We start from the raw sequence: 19,369 nt of genomic DNA, 5'->3' as shown, positions 1-19,369 counted from the left end.
AGTTAGTAACTGAGTTACAAGATTCTAAAAGTAATTAATTACTTGAAAAGTAACTATTGCGTTACTTTAAAAAAACATTTAACCCTCTGGGGTCCAGGGTATAATTGGCCATTTTTCACTACTTTTGATTTTCCCTCCACATTACATCTTTAAAAAGTATTTACTTTGCCTTGTTTGGTATCATCCTTTTGGCCGTCATGGTGCATTTTTCCACCAAAACGAACGGGCTGTTTTTTGTTTTGTTTTTTAAATTTTTGTTCATAAGCAGAGAGTGCTTGCTAGCGCTGTCCTTAGACAGTAAACATGAAACTATTCAGGAAGAAACACGCGTATATATATTGTTTATCATGACTATGACATGGCCTATCAGCACAGTTTAAAAACTGGTATATATCACCTTGTTGCTTTGTCATCTTAAAGTCATGTGATTGGCTTACCACGACTACTTTATTTCTCTGAATACGGGACAATTCCGTTTTTTACGGGACAGTTGGCAACTATACTAACTCACCTTATGAATAAGTTCACTATCAGTAACATCATAGCACCCACCCAGCTGTATAGAAACTCCGTCATGCTAGCTAGTACACAGTACGAGTTATTGTAACTGACTGTAAAAAGTTAGCACAAATAATAAACCACACCTAACCTTGGTTTATATCTGACCCATATAGACTGTAGGTCATAACTTCCTACCTGAAGTTCAGTTCACCTGACACTCGGACCGGAGGCCGCCTCGGGTCTCTCCTCCTCCTGCCTCCCCTTTCTCTCATCCACCTGCTGGCCTCTGTGGAAGCTCCACCATAGCCACCACCAAACAACTGAGTTATTTTTACACATCGGCCAGCATCTGGCCAATCCACCATCTTTCATTGTTTATACCGTTACAAAAAACAAAACAAAAAAAAAAAAACACCCATCGGCCCATAAAAACAAAAAATCACCATCAGCCCACCGGGCAAATGCCCGGTATGCCCGATGGCCAGTCCAGCTCTGCTTGTTAGTAACGGTAACAGCGTTGTAACGATAGAAATAGTAATTAGTTAGATTACTCGTTACTGAAAAAAAGTAACGCCATTACTTGTAACGCCGTTATTCCCATCACTGATAAGTATGATCAGTCGGGCCCCTTAGGCCCACCCACAATTCCATGTTAGGCTCCTAGGCAATGGCACTAACTACTCCACCACCACAGCACAATTACAAGTCTTGTGTCTGTGTCAAGGTACCCTCTGTCCTCTCTATGAACTCTGTTAACGATGTGACCCATTTATTCTCACTGTTTGGTCCTTCAAAGCTCAGCAGGTACCTGGCTCTGCGGGAACTTGTTCAAATATGGTAGGTCTCGTGAGAATGTCAGGTTTTCCATTAACTCATCTCTTTGCTTTGTAAAAAAAATTGTGTGTTAAGTTGTGCTTTGTGAGCTGATCAGCTGCTGTACAAACTTTAGATGTATTAGTGGTGAAATATTAACAATGTGTAAAACACAGACCACACACTGTGCCGGTGAGAGTCACATCAGTGGCAGAGCGAGACATCCAGGTGTTATGTAATTATTTAAGGTGGGACATGGTTCCCTAACGTATTAAGGGTCGATATTAAAAGGTTCAATTGAGTATTTTTAGCTTAACCTGCAGGGATCACATGCATGTGAGACTAATCTGCATTTGACAGACCTGTGGAACATAAACCATTACAGTTTGAATTGAGGCTGTGGTGCATCGTTGGCTCTATGACCTGCAAATCACAGGAAATAAACGCGGAGTGACGAATCCATTCTTTTCTCTTCCACACCATATCCTTTTCTTTTTTTACCTCTTCTTGTTCAGCATCGTTCTACTTCTGCTTGTCTCTTTGCTGTGTAACCCCTGTCTATCTCTCACCCCTCTTTCTCCAGCCTCCTTCTATTTTGCTTTCCTGTGTTACACGTCAGTTTGCTTCCTCTGTCTGCTTTTTAGCGTGTCTGACTCTCCTCGCCAATTCTGTTCTGCTTTGTTTCAGAGCTTTTATCCCATCTCCCCTTCTCTGAGCTAAAGCTTAATGTGTGTCTAACTGTGTCTCACATTCATTCGTTCATTGTCTCAATAAAAATAAATCATCTCCTTTGCTTTTACTCTAATTTATCTCATCTCGTGGATCATCTTTCCCTTCTTTTAATCTAACTTGCGCTGTTACCTTTGTATTTAGTATCTCACCTGCTCACTCGCTCGCTATTTCTGTCTGTCTGACTGTCACTCTCGCTATTTTTTGTTTTTCTCGCTGCATCATCTTATTAGTGTTATTTGTCACTATGCCTAGACTGGTATCACATGTTTGTATTTTTCTGTATCCCAAATAGTTACATAATGAAAAAGCTGGGAAGAATTTTTTAGCAGCATCGTTAAAAGCAGCATTTGTTTCTAAAAATAGTTTTCTGTACAGATCGTCTTCAAAGTGTCTAAAGTGACAGGTGGTGTCTGACAAAGTTTTGCACTGGTGTATGTTTATCTTGGAGCGTTTTTAATTTATATATATATATTAATAGTCAACCACTGCAAGAAATTGGCCATGACTGCTTTAATGTCTTTTTGATGCAATTTTATTACAACCTATGCTACCTGAGCAACTTAAATACAAAAAAGTATCTGGATCACTGTAATATGTTCAGTTCAGTTCAATTCAGAGGTATTTATGTGGCGCAACATCACAACAACAGCTGCCTCGAGGTTCTTTATACTGCAAGGTAAAAACCCTACGGTATTCAGGAGGAAACCACAACAATAAGACGATTCCCTGTGAGCAAGCACTGTGCTGTGGTGAGAAGAAAAAATTCTTACTTTCACCAGGAGGAAACCTCCGGCAGAACCAGTCTCAGGGAGGAGCAGCCATCTGCTGCAATCAGTTGGGGGTTAGGGGAAAGAGAAAAGGGAAAAAAGAGAGCACAGGGAGACATGACCAATCCCAAAATAGGGGAGAGAGGAGAAACAATTAAATTGATTTTTTTTTAAAAAAGGAAACAGTTATTAATATACCAGTGTGAGAGTCTGTTGCTGCACGTGGTTGACTGTTTTCACTTGTCAGTTATCAGACATTGTGTTAGGTACACCTGTTTCACTGCAGATTGATGCAAACATTTTCTCAGCCAATCACAACTCAGTGCATTTAGGACTTTGACTTTGAGTGTTGCATGGCTGTTGGTGCCAGATTGGGGTTTGCCCACACAACCATCTCAGAAAAACACAAAATAAAAAAAATGGTAAATGGCCTGCATTTGTATAGCGCTTTTCTAGTCCCTAAGGACCCCAAAGCGCTTTACACTACATTCAGTCATTCACCCATTCACACACACATTCACACACTGGCGATGGCAAGCTACATTGTAGCCACAGCTGCCCTGGGGCGCACTGACAGAGTGAGCAGCTGTTCTCTGGGTGATGACAGCGCTCTGCTGCAACATTCAGATGGCAGTGACAGAATTTGGAATAAATAACATGAAAGCATGGATCCTGGTTTGTATCAAAGGTTAGGGCTGATGGTGGTGATGTAATGGTGTGGGAGATATTTTCTTGGCACACTTTGGACCCCTTAGTACAAACTGAGCACAGATCGAATGGCGGTCCAGCTGACTATTGCTGCTGACTGTGTCCATCCCCTTATGACCACAGTGTATCCATCTTCTAAAGGCTGCTTCCATCAAGAAAACATACCATTCAAAAAGCTCAAAGCTGAGGTCTCCTCCATAGTCACTGGATCACAGCGCAATTATTCACATTATTGATCTGCAGCCATCAAATCTGCAGCATCTGTGTGATGCTATCATGTCAACATGGACCAAAATCTCTGAGGGCTGTTTGCAGCACCTTGTTGAATCTGTGCAATGAAGAATTCATGCAGCTGTGAATGTAAAAAGGAGTCCAAAACAGTAGCAGCCAGGTGTTACTAAAGTGTCCACTGATATTTGTCGTTATTTACAGGGGCAGTGTAATTTTCCATCCAGTAGTTGCTGCAAACATATTATTGCCTAATGTCACTGTATGCTGGCAGGAAGATTGACGTTATTTGAAACGAATGTAATGGGAAAAGGACCCACGAGACAGAATTACAATTCAAAGATCCAAATCTTTAATCTATGCAAGCAGACTGCCACATGAGGTGGGCAAAAAAACCCCAAAAACTAGTTCAAAAGGTCACTTAAAGGGAAAGATTAGGAAAAACGCACAAGGAAATACCTGGAAAATCTGAAGTGGAACAGCAAGGAAACAAGAGTAATTGGGTAATGTAAGCCAGGAAATTTACCTTACCTTACTTTGGTTTATTAGGATCTTGAGGCCACAAATCTTTACATTTTCATGGTGTAATAATGAAACACACACATGCAAACCAACTTATAACACAAACCGTGACTCAAATCAGGGTAAGCCCTTTAAATTAGACAGTTTTTTCAATCCAGTTTTATTGGTTTCTTGTGTTATCTGTATTGACAGTGAATTCTCTCCCTTTATAGGCCATTATAAAACTGTTCTTTTCATTGCATTGGTTCTTGCTGTAGGTAATGATAATTGACTTCCTGTGGCCTGTCTGGTAGGATATTGGTTCTTAGCTACACTTAAATACAAATTTTCAAAACAAATAATTAATATTTGGCCCGAGGATGTAAACTACATGTATTGAGGATAAACTTAGGAACACTGGAAACAAGCTATATGTGTAAAAATCACTGTGCTTGTTTCTGTTTTAACAGAACTCCAGGTAACAAACCAGGCAGCAGCCCCAGAGGTCAGACTCCAGACGAGACCGGACGCCGCCACGGGCAGGGCCACGAAGCCAACTCTTCTGTTTCTGACTTGGCCAACTCGGTCACCAGTGACATGCTCATGGTAACATACACGAGTACTAATAGCTCAGATCTGTAGTCTGCTTTCTGCATTGATGATTTCAACTATATTTAGAGAGGAAGAACTGCTTTTGACAAAGCCTCTGAATCAGAATAAATGAGATGGCAGAGAGACTTCACTGGTACTTTCAGATCATCTTTCATAATCTAAGATGAAAGGTGCATGCAAATCTGGAGATAAGAAAGTGGAAGACGAGCCAAAGGAGTAGATGAAAATAGTGTAAAATGTTCAAAACTTTCACCCGTTTGTGATTAATCACCATTACAAAGAACACTGTTTTAAAAGCTCAAATTAATACATTTAGCAGTACTGTTTATGTTTATCGCCTGTGCTGCCCAGTTTTCTAACTTATAGCAGCTAATCGTCTTCTTTGAGGCGGTTTGCAGCTTGACAGTTTATCTTACCTTTGAAAACAGCAGTTGACAGTTGAGTTAAAATGATCCACTTTCACTGACTGTGCTGAATTAAATGTCAGCGATAAAGTACAATCCCAGCTTCTTTTCTTTCTTTCTTTTTAAGCATCGTGGCCCTATTTTTGTATTTTGACAATCATTGCTATCAGTAATAATAACACCTAACCTGTCAAAGTCATTTCTGAAAAAACACAAAAATGTATCGTGCCAGTGGGGTGTCTGTTTGCAGCCAATCTAAAATGAAAATATATTTTAGAGGTAGTAGATTTTCTCAGAAACCTTCAATTTTCCCCACCAGATAACCTTTTTGCTTGCTTACCTGCTTTCTAGATCACAGTGGTTTATTTGATAAGTGCAATGATTTTCTTTGATATTTCACTATATGAGAAATAATTGGCAAGGCTTCAAAGATAAGATCAAAGTTGCAATGCAGATTTATTTATCATGAGCTACGTGTCACTTACTGTATATAATGCAGTCTTTTGGTTCAAAGACGGAGAAAGCCTACGCGCTTCAGTTCAATTGAGGAGGAAAGCTGTTTGAGAAGTCTTTCATCACTCAGGAAAGTGCTTTCTCCTTCACCCTCAGCGCACCTACCTGTAGAGCGTTACAGTTAGCTGCGGCTATACAGTAAGTCAGCTAACTGAAACATAAAGCAATCATTACCCTGAAGTGAGACGCCGGGAGGGGCGGCAACGTGCACCTGATTCAGAGAGGTTCGGTAATTAGCTGTGAGAGAACATGCAGTGCTGCTGTGGGTGCTGTGAGAATATGGCAGATCGGTATGAGCACTGTGTAATTATGTGGGTTTCATGGGGTGTCTGAGGAATTCACAGTGGCAGTGCCTAATGATAATACTCATTCTGGGCACTTTTGCCAAAGCCATCTATATATTACACAACCCTCCTTTCATGCTGAAAATACCAATCCTGCACTTTTGAGCCACTTGTGGTGCTATATGAAAAGACATAGTCATATATACAGACAGTACTGAGAGGAGGGACCGAGTGAAATGTTATTGGACGTCACAGTATATATGCATCCAACCCACTCAAGCATCTCAGGTGATAGGGGTTTGGGGGAGATTGCATGGGGGTCCTGTCAGCATCAGGTTCTTATCAGTACGTACTCTGACACGGCTTTCATTTTGTGTGGTGCTCACAGAGTGGTGGAAAGTGTGGTGTGAAAAGTGTCTTTGCCTATTATCACACATCCACACATTATAGGGAGGCTTATATGTGCTTTATTTGTTTAAAGGATAAGGCTAGTGATATTCTACCGTTTGTTGCCACTGTCAAGGAATCTAATGGAAGGATCCCGAGCACCCGAGGGTTAGTCCATTCATTTTTGAATCGCAGTTACAAAGGAAAGGAAAGGGTTGTAACATTTTGACAATAATAGCTCAGAATTATAGACAAATAATATCTGATGAAACAACATAAAAGTGTGCTTTATGTTGTTCTTGAACACTTGCAGTCAAGAATTGCTAAAAGTGCTCATGAGCTCTCCAAAAACTACTTGGAATCAGCCGTTCTAAGAGTTGGGGAGATCCGACTGGAAGTGTCGCTTGTAGAGGTGAAGTCTGGTTGCTTTTTTTCAAGACTGACATGTGTGACCCTTTCCTAGATCACAACAACTTTGACTCACAGGACAGAAGAAGCATTGTGCATTGTAGAGATGCACAAAGGTGGCTAGAAAAAAAAAAGTTAAATGCTTTTTTATGAGTGTTCATCGAGGTGCAAAAGGACAATTTGATTCAAAGTGGAGGTATGTAGTGCTGCTGTGCTCCCAAGAGTGGCTGGCCTGCAAAGATCACACAACGAACTCAACACGAAGCCCTGAAAGAAGTGAAAAAGAACAGAAGTCAGACAGCAAAAGTGGGACATCTGCACAGATCTCTGCAGCTCCCTCAAATCTGACTTTTTTTTATCCACTGTGAGAAAAATGCTGCATAACAATGAGGAAAGGACAAGAAGAAGAAAAGAGCATGTTGTAAGTTTGGAATTAGGCCTGGCCTCTTGGCAATCCATGGGGAAACAATGAATTTAAAGTTGTGTGAAGAAGTTTTGAACTGTAGTATCAGGGCAAAAGTCAATTACTTTAAGCTTTGGAGAGATTTACTGATGGAATAAGACACTGACGAAGAGCACACAAGTAAATTAAGAATCAGAATCGCTGAAAAAGAACAAAATTCATGCTTTGAGATAGCCGAGTCAGAGTCCTGACCTTAACCCAACTGAGATGCTGTGGCATGACCTAAAGAGTCCACTCAAGTCATCTCAGAATTACTGATGAACTCAAACCAGTTATGTAGTGAGGAGCAGTCCTGAATTCCTCCTTAATACTGTGCTGGTCTCATAAGCAGTTCGAGGAAACATCTGACAGGAGTCACTGCTGATAAAGGAATGCAGTCAGAGGGATTATTACCTATGCATAATTAGAACATAAAATGTAAAACTGTTTATTTTTTTCTTTTATATATTGGGGTTTAGATGAAGATCTGTCCTTGTTTTTGTAGAAGTGCTGAAAGCCTAAGTTACTTTTTTCCCCAAAGGGTTAGCACGCTTTTTCTTCCAACTGTGCATTTAACGACATGACTTCCAAAAAACAGATGTGCTCTGCGGTTTTTAGCAAATGTTACTCAAGCAAGAGTAAATGATACATTTATGTGTGGTGTGTGTGAGTGTGTCTATATAATATGATATAATCTATATATAGGCAGCACGGTGGCACGGTGGTTAGCACTGTTGCCGCACAGCAAGAAGGTCCTGAGTTCAATTCCAACATCAGGCCGGGGTCTTTCTGTGTGGAGTTTGCATGTTCTCCCCGTGTTTGCGTGGGTTCCCTCCGGGTACTCCGGCTTCCTCCCACCGTCCAAAGACATGCAGCTTGTGGGGATAGGTTAATTGGATAATCCAAATTGTCACTAGGTATGAATGTGAGTGCGAATGGTTGTCTGTCCCTGTGTGTTGGCCCTGCGACAGACTGGTGACCTGTCCAGGGTGTACCCCGCCTCTCGCCCTATGACAGCTGGGATAGGCTCCAGCGCCCTCCGCGACCCTGAAAAGGATAAGCGGAAGTGAATGGATGGATGGATAGAGATTTTCCTTGTTTGAGGCGACCAAATACTTATTTTCCACCCTGATTTACGAATAAATTCTTTACAAATCCTACCATGTGGATTCATGGATTTTTTTTTCACATTCTGTCTCTCACAGTTGAAGTGTACCTCTGGTGCAAATTACTAACCTCTGTCATCATTTTAGGTGGGGGAACTTGCACAATCGGTGGCTGACTAAATACTTTTTTGCCCCACTGTATATATCTGGCCATGTTTGCCTCTGTTGCACGTGGATCGCTGTGGTTTTTAGAAAAAGAAATTAGGAAGGCAAATTTAAAAACTGGATAAGAAGGGATGGGGGGACTCTAAGAAAACGAGAGTATCCAAATGCAGAAAATTGGGAATAGCAATTTAGGCCATCTGTTGGCTGGAGGACTGCATAATGAAAAGTGAACATATTCAGCATAGAGAATGAGGCTGGGCAGCACCACCAGGATTGTGTGGGAAAATACAGAATTGGATATTATGTTTCTGCCCCTTGAATAATGCCTCCAGCTCTTCCCCCATCAGATAGCACTTTTTAAACTGGATTCTCTCCCTCCCTTCAGGCCATGTCACCATCAGTCAGAGGATGTGTCTGTCAATAGATAATCTGCTTTTCCAAACAGCCATGCAACCAGCTCTGCCCTTTTCTTATGGGGGACGCTAGCCATGCAACATAACATCATGCTAGTTTGCCACTTACAAGCTGTGGTATTTATGGTGAAGTTCAGAATTGGTGCCCCCCGTGGTGTGGAGTTCAAGTCACTTGTTTAGTGTTCGCTCCTCTTTAAGTGTTCAGACTGTGTGACCATGCTGTGAATATTGCAGAGCTTGACCCTTGATTTAGATCATAGCAGTGCAGCTCCCGCGGTGCTACACTTTTATACCTATCCAGCCCCAGTTCATTAGGAAAAAAACATAAAGTAATGCGGTCTAATGTAACAGTCTTATATTCAAAATAACCCCCTCATTATCACGTCAGTATTCTTTGTTATAGGGACTTATTATAATCCTTTATGTACTTAAATCTGAGCAGTATGCTTAGATTTTAAACACTTTATTATCAACACTGACAGCAGCATTGCCGCATGGCTATTACAGATCTATAATCTAAAAAAAAAACAGCTTTTTAACTTTAGAGAAGTGCTATAAAATCATTCACAGATGGTTTCTTTTTCCACACAGGCATACAAACTCACATAGCAACTATGGCAGAGTCACCATACAAGTCTGTTATTGTGGCTGGGCTAATGATCAAACCGCCACCTCTACTACCTGTGCAACACCACCCCAAATGACATATGTACAACATACTGCACAGTGGGTGGAAGTTGTTTATAGAAAGTAGTCTATCTACTCACAATTTGGACACACCAGTTCAGCAGCACGGAAAATGACATTATCTGCATTAACACATATTATTCTTTAACTGGAATCTTATCTCCTTGGAAACAAAATTCAGTTTATATCCATTCAATTATTGTTTTTAGCCAATTTGTTGTTTTTGGTTTTTGTTTAAGCAGGAAGTACCGTAAAAAAATCTCTTTTGCAAGATTGTGCTGGTTCTCTTCCTCTGATTCCTTCTGGAATCTTTCTTATAATTGTCATATTTCCACCCTTGGCAACAAGAACTACAACCATTTGCGATACCTTTCACAACTTTCACCCCGCAGAGGAATTTTTGCCCACTCTTCTTTGCAGAATTGTTTTAATTCAGCCACATTGGACATTTTTAAGCATGAACAGGCTGTTTAAGGTCATGCCAAAACCTTCATTTCAATTTTTTGTGCCATTCAACGGTGATCTCACCGGTCCAGTTGTCCATGTCCTGAAGCAGCAAAGCAGCCCTAGACCATCACACTACCAACACCATGTTTAACTGTTGGTATGGTGTTCTTTTTATGATACTTAAGAGATGTTAGTTTCACACCAGAGCTAACAGGACTCAAACCATCCATAAAATTCAACTTTTGTCTCATCAGTCCAAGGAATATTCCCAAAAGTCTTGGGGATCATCAAGATGTTTTCTGGCAAATTTGATGTTGGTGTTGGTGTTGGTGTGGTTCAAACTTGGTGTTCTTCTTGGTCAGCAGTGGTTTTCTCCTTGGAACTCTCCCATGGATGCCGTTTTTGCCCAGTCTCTTTCTCATTGTTGAATCAAGAACTCTGACCTTAACTGAGGTGAGTGAGGCCTGCAGTTCAGATGTTGTTTGGATTCTTTTGTGGCCTCCTGGATGAGTCGTCAGTGCGCTCTTGGGGTAATTTTGGTAGGCCTGGACTCCTGGGAACATTCACCACCACCCCATGTTTTCTCCATTCTTGTTTATAATGGCTCTCACTATGGTTCACTGGGGTCTCAAAGCCTTAGAAATGGCCTTGTAACCCTTTCCAGAGTCATAGATGTCAGTGAACTTTTTCACATCTTTTAGCCTACTTCACTTTGTCAGATGGACTCTATTCAAGTGATTCTTTGGTCAAACAGGTCTGGCAGTAAGCAGGCCTGGGTGTGGCTAGGGGAATAGAAATCAGCATTTCAAGAAAGTGTATTTATTTATTCATTATTTATTTAATAAATGAATATGATTAAAGACTTTTCCCAGTGCTGTAAATCCTCCAATAAGATAACAGAGTTGAATAAAAATAAATAATGCCCTGCTTATCTCCTCTTGTTCTGTCAGCTGTCACCAGGTTCAGAGGAAGAAGAACATGAGGGTCCAGTGTGTGAAAAGCTGGGTCGTATTCAGTTCAGTGTTGGATACAGTTTTCAAGACTCCACCCTCACTGTGAAAATTCTCAAAGGCCAGGATTTGCCAGCTAAGGACTTTTCTGGCACCTCTGACCCATTTGTCAAACTATACCTGCTGCCAGACAAGAAGCACAAACTGGAGACAAAAGTGAAGAGGAAGAATCTAAACCCCCACTGGAACGAGACCTTCCTTTTCGAAGGTGTGATCAGGAAGCCTTTCCTTAAACACATTCACAGCATATGCAGGCAGTCATTTCTGTCTGGATCACTGTAACATATTAAGACTATCGTGTGTGAATCTCTTTCTCAGGGTTCCCCTATGAGAAGGTGGTTCAGAGGACCCTGTACCTCCAGGTTCTTGACTACGATCGCTTCAGCAGGAACGACCCAATAGGAGAGGTGTCCATTCCACTCAACAAGCTGGACCTAGCCAACATGCAGACTTTCTGGAAGGAGCTGAAACCATGTAGCGATGGCAGTGTGAGTAAGAAGGAAAGAGGCTGAGTAGAGGAAAAGAAGATAGACAGGAAGGGAGGGGGCAAGATGAAGAGAAAGAGAAGATGGGACAGAATGTAGCGGGTGATGTCATTCCTGGCTGCCGTGATGCTCCCATGGGAGATGTAGCAGCATGCTAGAGGGAGAAGGGATAGGGAATATGGAGAGGCTGACAGGTAGATGAAGGAAACACAGGCAAGCAAAGGAAACATAGGATGAGTGACAGAATGGAGAGCAATGCAATGAGGCAATTAAAAATGAACAGTTTGTTATTGTTTTTGTTATTGTCTATGGTTTTTTCCAGGGAAGTCGAGGGGATCTGTTGGTGTCTCTGTGTTACAACCCCACAGCCAACACCATCACTGTGAGCATCATCAAAGCCCGCAACCTCAAAGCCATGGACATTGGAGGCACTTCTGGTATAGATACTCCCTCATCTTCCTTTCTTCAATACATTTTTACATTCCAACAACAGAAAATGAGAAAATAGCGTGTTTATATTTCATTTTTGGTTTTTTGTTGTTGTTTTTTTGTTCTCATTAAATCCCCAATTCTGGTAATTCATGAATGCTATATTGCTTCATAACCGGCACATTTCCCTCTCCTCAGACCCCTACGTAAAAGTGTGGTTGATGCACAAGGACAAGCGTGTGGAGAAGAAGAAGACGGTGGTAATGAAGCGCTGTCTGAACCCTGTTTTCAACGAGTCCTTCCCCTTTGACGTGCCTGCCCACGTGCTGAGGGAGACCACCATAATTATCACCGTCATGGACAAGGACAGACTCAGCCGCAATGATGTCATTGGGAAGGTATCTCCTTCCCACTTCTCTTCTTCGCCTCTTCCTCTCTTCTTCTTCTTCCTCCTCTTTTTTTCTCTCTTCCTCTGTGTTTTTCTGACTGTCTGTCAGACCATCAGCAGATGATCAGTGAGCCAGTCTCTACTGACCCCTGCTGGAACATGCAGTTCATTCCCCTGTGCTGTAAATGAACTCATATGCAGCAAACAACAAGCAGCTAATTTTAAGTGTGAAAGTAAAAGTGTGCTTTATTTAGACTTAATACTACAACATTTAGGAATGGCACAGAGGCAGATGGAGATACACACAGTCAGCAAACTGCACATTTACTGTTTTGGCTAAATGCAGATGGTGAGTTTAAACCTTTCCAGCTTTAACCGGAATATCCCCTGAATTTCTTTGTTGAATTAGCTGATCAACTCTGAGAAAAATTAATGTATTTCTGTTACAACGTGATTAAACATTTTAAACTTCTTATCTGCATCTTTTAGTTTCCTATAATTTTTCGTAGTTTTAATGCTTTCTGGGGAAAAAAATCTAATAAATTGCAGCTTCTTTTAGACACAAAGACATGTAGATGTACTTTACTTTAAACGGCAAATATGAACCCAGTACTGTGCAAAGGTCTTAAGCCACCCCTCATTTCTTTATATTTTGCAAACAAGGAATCTTGGAGTTTCTTGTGACTTTTTAAAGTGGTCTTAAAGAACAGTTCTCCAGGGTTTCTGTAGATCTTTCAAATGTTGTTTTTGGACATTGGCTGCTTTTTCCACACATTTTCAGTCCTGCCCTTCACACACACACACAAGCAGGCAAATAACTTGAGGGGATTAACCAGTGCTGTGTCTACACATGACAGAAAATTTAACAAAGAACCAACTATAAATTTGTATCCTTTTTTGTTACTAGCTGCCTGTCGCAAAAACATACATAATATGTTCCCATTTCTTTAGTTGAATCTACAAAAATGCCAAAAGTAACACAATTTGACAGTATAATATTGCATCTTTTGACCAACAAGGTAATTCCAAAAGAGCTATTTGCTGTAAGCTTGCCATATCGCAGCATGGTGTTGAGTGTGTCCTCAAAAAAATATGAGAAAACTGGTCAAACGGCCAACATCCAAAAAAAAGAGCTTTGAATGTCCTTCAACAAGCCTGGAGAACTATTGCTGAAGACTACTTAAAGGAATTACAAGAAAGCTGCCTAAAAGAGTTCAGGCTGTGTTGAAGAATAAAAGTGGTCACACCAAATATTGATTTTCAAGCCCGTTGTACAAACTCTGTTTTTACTTTACATGCTGTATTTTCGTGTATATTTACACCTGCTTCAATAAATCACTGCACCTATTTCTCATTTTCCAAGCAAAATATAAAAATTTGAGGGTTGGCCCAAGGAGTTTTGCAGACCATTGTTTATGTATTCCTTTGTACTGCTGCCTGTAGACAAAGTCACATTGGGTGCTCTGACTGAACAAGTCTGTGTTACGCTTGCTCAACAATTAATATGAATTAATTCACTGGACATGCAATTTAACAGTTTCTGCTTCGGTTGTAATTACTACCAAATTAGATTGTTCTTTTCTCGAAACTTGTGGGATTTGTCAGGATTTTAATATCCCATAAAACCACAGTTTCTTTTATCCCATAACTGCTTCAGATATCAGACTTAACAGTAACCAAAATAACTCCTTTTTTTCCCTGTGCAGAGTGAATGATTTGCTTGTTTTTAAAACCAAACACCAGCTTTTCTATAAATAAACATACGGTATATGTATTAGGAGAATAAAAATGGAATACACCAAAGCTTAAATCAAATCTTTGTTTCATCAGGCACTTAAAAAAAAATCTATACGCTGTGTACAGCAGGGAAGAGCATTTACTTTATAAGGCTTTCATACACATCTACAATATTTACAGGTACTATATGTATTCCCATTCTAACCACATATATTATTTTCTTTCACGCCGCAGTTGCCTATTATTAGAATAGCTTCGTAGAATAGAGAACAATGAAAAAGTGAACAATTTTTCATGTGGAATCCAGGAGTTTCTTGCTACATTAGAATCGCTTGCAGATGAGTCTGTGTTTGATCCTATTAGTAACAGCATTAGCCTTTCTCTGAGTTTTTCACTGGGTGAAATCTCTTGCTCTAATGGCTTTTTTTCTGCTCTGGATTTGAGTTAAATTCCAATTAGAGCAGCAGGCTTAGTGGTGAAAGGGCTACACTTAAGAGTCACAGTTTTTTTCTCTTAATACTCTGCTGTTTTATTGGGAGCATTCTTTACAAATAACATCTATCTCTGTGTGGCTGTATAGAAGTTACAGTGACTGTCTCTTCCTCACAGATTTATCTTTCATGGAAGAGTGGCCCTGCAGAGGTAAAACACTGGAAAGACATGATGGGTCATCCTCGCACTGCCGTGGCCCAGTGGCATGCTCTTAAGGCCTGAAGGACCCAGCAGCCCACCTGCCTACATTGTTTTCCCCTGAAGAATCCCCCCACCCTGCCCCTGCCCTCGGCACATATCCCCTACTACCTAAATGCACTGTTGGGCTTCAGACCATCTATCATCTCTTTGTTCTCAGGCCTCTTTGATATTCCTCGCCTTCAGTTCTCATGACACCTTCCTTAAATTTCACCCCTGTCAAGATCTGATTCCCGCCTGACCCTGTCTCATCCGTTTGTCTGAACTTAAAAATGTCTTTGATGTCATACGCTCTCCTTGTTCCATCTTTCTTTTTTTTCTTTTTTTTTCTTCCACCACGTTTCCCTAATGTTTTACATCAGAGCAGTACCTCTTAACACCCGTAATTACAAACTACCAACCAAAAATGAATCAAACAGGCATTCCAACCATCCGCTGTGGCAGTGTGTTTGTTTGATTGTTTGCTTGATTGTTTGAATCCTTCTGTGTTTCTGTCTCTCTTCCGACATTCCTTTAAAATGCCTAAAAAAAAATCAGGAAAAGCGGCACAGGCAACAGAAGAGCGATGGGCTGTATTTAAAATGGACAGGAACTGGACTCTGTCACTCATCATGTTTTTCACTCTTCACTCCTCCTCCTCCTTCTACCACTGTAATAATTCTCCCTTGGCTGGAACCCTTTGTCGTCTGTGCGTGCTGTGGGTGATGTGCTGTAACCCCAAATGAAGATCGTCAAGAAAAAAATAAGAAAAAAAGGATATGAACATGAACATTTAGCACTGGTCTAAAAGGGGCAAGTGTCAAACTGCTTTCCTATTTTCTTTAACTCCCGATGGACAGAAAAAAAGAGTAAAGTGATTAATGTTGTGTTTTATTTATTTATTTAATGAGTTTTGTTTCGAAAGAACTTAGAGAATCAACCTGTTCTTCCAGAAAATAAGCAAAAAGCAGCTTCCATGAGTGTGGAAGTGTGGGGATAATGCGTGTGTGTGCGTGTGCGAGTGTGTGTGCGAGTGTGTGTGTGTGTGTGTGTGTGTGTGTGTGTGTGTGTGTGTGTGTGTGTGTGTGTGTGTGTGTGTGTGTGTGTGTGTGTGAGGGAGGAAATATTTTAGATTTGCACGGCTGAACAAAAAATATTGTCGAAAACCAAACTGCCCTTGATAACAATGACAAAAAATGAGATTAGCTGAACATGTGGGTGGAGGTCACTGAAGTTAGTGTCAGTCTGTCCAAAACACATACACAACTTTCTAACACGCCCTTTAGTGGTCTCAAAAAAGACAGCTAGTTTCAGTTTCACATGTAAAAGATTTGAGCTCAGAAAATCAGACTAACTGCCGGAAATATATAACAGAGGATTTCATTGTCAAACAATTTACCACTTTGATTTTTAACGTTGTTGTGTTTTGGTAAATGGATATAGTCCAGAAACCCCAATGTAAATGGTTTTCTTTGAGAGCAGAAAACAATCTGTGCAAATTGTTGACGACATATAGACATGGTAAAGCAAAGGTACACCCTTTCTCAGTTCTAAAGTTTTACATACCAGCACATAATAAAAAGTTATTGACATGTGGTAAATACAACCTGAGATGCACAACAACACATTAGTTTAACTGAAACTAAGCCAAAATGAAGAAATAGTGTGTAGAAAGCTTATCGAACCGCCTTTAGCAGCAATAACTTGAGGTTAAGAGCTGGAATTTGACTGGGCCTTTGCAACACCTTAATTTTTAGCTTTTCTGCAATGTTGTAGATTTGCTGCTGTGCTTGGGATATTATTGCAGCCAGGCTTTAGTTGTCAAACAAATCGCCTCACATTTGACTCTAGAATAGTTTGATAAATAACTGCAAGGTGTCCAGGTCCTGTGGCTGCAAGCCCAAATCATCACCCCTCCACCACCGTGCTTGACAGTTGATGTTTGTGCTGATCTGCTGTGTTTGGGTTTCTCCAAATGTGGCGCTATGACCAAACATCTAAGGTGCACATAGTTTTTCACACACACTGTTTTGGCATTTTGGCTTAATGTTTCTTGAATTAAAAAATGAGACTGTGTAGTATGTTTTATACTTCATGTGAGGTTGTATTTACCTCATTGTAAGACCTGCTAGGACAGATTATGTTTTTTATGTCCTGATATTTAAACCTTTTTTCTTTTTTTCTTTTTCTTTTTTTTACCACTACGTTTTCCGAGTTTATAAGAAAATATTGAGTCCTACAACTAGAATTTCACTTTTTTCCATCACATTTCACTGCTGTGGTACCACAGCAGCCAACCGTTAATGCATGGCTTGATAACACTAGTGATAGATTGGAAAAACATTTTTTGAGATCTTATGTCCTCTTTCTAGCTTTTTACTGCTGTTTTTTTAACCATCTCCAAGATCTCATGGTGATAAAGTGCCCAATCCTACACCATGGCATTGCACCAATATGCAATACCAGCAAGTTTCTCTAAGTCCAGTACATCAGTGGCAGTGACCAGAAACTACAAGAAAAATATTTCTTACAGTAGTAACTTAAAACTGGCTGTTTTGGTGCGATGCCACTTTGTGCTCTCAAGAAATCTCAGATTGTATGTGCAGGCTCCGCCTGAGCAAACTGCTCTGGGCAGCCATGAGTAATAGTCAGTAGTAGTCAAAAGAAAGCAGACCTTGAGGGTTTTTTAAAAATGTATTTATATAGTTGAGATTTGTGTTTTCAAGGTTGACCATGAACCTTTAGACTCTTTTTTTGGGATGAACTGACAATTTATGAATACATGCAGTAAAATATGAGAAGAAATCACATGAAATCAAAAGTTTATAAACTGTTACAAGATTACAAATTACAAATATGCCCAAAATACAAAATAAGACTGCAGCCATAAGTTGCAGACGTTGTCAAGAGATTAAGAGCCCAGGAATATCATGGACTACAACTGGGTCGTTAATCTAGACTTAAAGACAGCAGCATTTGGAGGATTTGTAACGGACACAGGGAGTGGAGCTGCAGTTGAGAAAGCCCTGTCACCTTTCTGTTTGAAACGAGAACTGGGAATGTAAAGTCAGAGTTTGTCTTTATTTAGTTATTTTTTTTTAAACATCTTTGCTGCCTGAATGCGACCTCCCTCAAGTCCTGTACAGACACGAGCTGTTGGGATGAATGGAAACAAATGAGAGTAATAACACCTGGGGTTGGGAAAAGTCTTTTTACATTCCACTGTTTGTTTTTTGTCTACTGGATGTATGTGTGTGTGTTTGCACCGTGGTTGAATGTCAGTATTTGAACTTATGTTTGTGTGATTGTATTTACTGTGAGTCCCTGTGTGTATATCTGCACTGAGTTCTATTTTGCCAGTTTAATACTGAACAGCATTCTTTGCTGTTTTTATTCTGTATGAATCCAGCTGTACAGAGAAGTATGTTCTTTTCTTCTTTTTTTTAAGTTGTCACTTCTTGAAGAATCACTGCACTTGTTGACGATGATGCTGGAACAAACCTCTCTTCACAGCAGGCTTATTTTCCTCATGTTTGGAGGACATTTAGATCTCTTATACATGAGCTGAGAGTGAAGGTCACAAGAAAAAAGCTTTACAACAACCACAGATAAAAGTTGCTCCATTTGACCGCCATACACCAGATTTTCAGTTTAAACAAAAGCAGCTGAAGACGTTTTTCCTCTATGCCCTATCTCGCCTCTCTAAGTGGACCAATCTAATTCACCAAGGCCAAAAAACGAAGGGTTGCTCCTTCACGTCACAGCTGATGCTCCCTCAAAACACCCCCATTGTGCACACATGCTTTCTGGCACAAAGTATTCTGTGTGTGCCTTATGAACCCCGTCACGCCTTGCTCTTCACCATATGCGCTCCCTCTCCAAGTGTCAGGAAGGGAGGAGGGGGGGAAAAAGGTGAGACAGGAGATAATCATCACCTCTTTGCTTCACTGTTAGCTACATCTCAGGTCAGAGCAGAGCCTTGGAGCATCCCAAAATAACCACCTCTCATATTCATCTGTCTGTCCTGATGTACTGCCCTGCTGACAAAGCATTACATTCCAAAGGCTTAGTGAAAGTCAATCAATGCAATTTAAATATTGGTTAAAGATCAGTCAGGGTTTGATACATTTTTTTAAGAAATCGAGCTAAAATTGTCTTCTACACTCGTCACTGGCCAAAAACCAAACACTGGTAAAGTTTACTGGACAAGCTCGCATTTCTGTTTTAGGGCATTCTCTTTAGGGACTGCTTGAGACAAAGAGAGGTTAACCAGCAACATTTTAATTTATATACTGACTGTATAAAATGATTGTGAAAATGTTCTGTATGGAGAAAAAAAGAGAAAAAGAACCATCATTACTAATGGGGTTGTAGATATCTATCCTTGATATCACAAACCCCCCTGTTTCACTCCCTTTCTCTTTGTAGTTACACATCCGTGGGGTGCACAATGTTAAATATTGACCATTTATTTTTTTGAAATCTGTACAGTGTATATAATGATATAAATGTATATATAAAACAAAGATACTT

At 40.4% G+C, this 19,369-nt stretch overlaps 1 protein-coding gene across 3 annotated transcripts in view; it reads left to right on the top strand.

Moving 5' to 3' along the window:
• The window catches only part of syt7b (synaptotagmin VIIb), a 124,680-nt gene extending 105,323 nt beyond the window's left edge, over positions 1-19,357 (top strand). For all 3 annotated transcript variants that reach the window (XM_076883274.1, XM_076883273.1, XM_076883271.1), the window contains 6 exons: positions 4,721-4,856; positions 11,069-11,336; positions 11,447-11,616; positions 11,936-12,050; positions 12,241-12,440; positions 14,777-19,357. In XM_076883274.1, coding sequence (XP_076739389.1) covers positions 4,721-4,856; positions 11,069-11,336; positions 11,447-11,616; positions 11,936-12,050; positions 12,241-12,440; positions 14,777-14,881 — 994 coding nt within the window. In that variant the 3' untranslated portion in view covers positions 14,882-19,357. The remainder of the gene's footprint in view (positions 1-4,720; positions 4,857-11,068; positions 11,337-11,446; positions 11,617-11,935; positions 12,051-12,240; positions 12,441-14,776) is intronic.
• The last annotated feature ends 12 nt before the right edge of the window (positions 19,358-19,369 follow it).

Source organism: Maylandia zebra, linkage group LG1 (assembly GCF_041146795.1).
Source record: "Maylandia zebra isolate NMK-2024a linkage group LG1, Mzebra_GT3a, whole genome shotgun sequence".
In the NCBI taxonomy this organism is placed as follows: domain Eukaryota; kingdom Metazoa; phylum Chordata; class Actinopteri; order Cichliformes; family Cichlidae; genus Maylandia; species Maylandia zebra.
This window is presented reverse-complemented; position numbering and strand designations above follow the sequence as displayed.